The following is a 294-nucleotide window of genomic DNA, read 5'->3' on the forward strand; positions in this document are numbered from 1 at the left end:
CCGCCGCCAGCCCCGAGCTCATGGCCGCCGCCATCTGTTCCCCGCCCCGCCCCGACCGCCCGCTTTTGTACGCCGGGATGTGGCCGGGGGCGGAGCGGGGCGGGGGCGCGGGCAGGGAGGAGCGGGCGCTGCTGGCGGCAGATACAGCCCGGCCCTCAGGGTGGGATGGGGAGGCTCCTGCTCGCTGTGGTGCCCAAGGGGGGGTGGCATGTTCCACCAGGCGCGCTCGCTCATCGTTTAAGTTTTTGGTGCGATAGGGAACTGTAATAATAGCATTGGCTGAATTGTTTTCCT

General features: G+C 68.0%; 1 protein-coding gene across 1 annotated transcript in view; it reads right to left on the minus strand.

Annotated features, from left to right (window-relative positions):
- The window catches only part of LOC109303762 (cytochrome P450 4V2-like), a 28522-nt gene extending 28488 nt beyond the window's left edge, over window positions 1–34 (minus strand). The window contains 1 exon segment of the mRNA XM_019525980.1: window positions 2–34. Coding sequence (XP_019381525.1) covers window positions 2–34 — 33 coding nt within the window.
- Window positions 35–294: the final 260 nt, after the last annotated feature.

This window comes from Gavialis gangeticus, unplaced genomic scaffold, assembly GCF_001723915.1.
Source record: "Gavialis gangeticus isolate Ggan-Ray unplaced genomic scaffold, GavGan_comp1, whole genome shotgun sequence".
NCBI lineage: Eukaryota > Metazoa > Chordata > Crocodylia > Gavialidae > Gavialis > Gavialis gangeticus.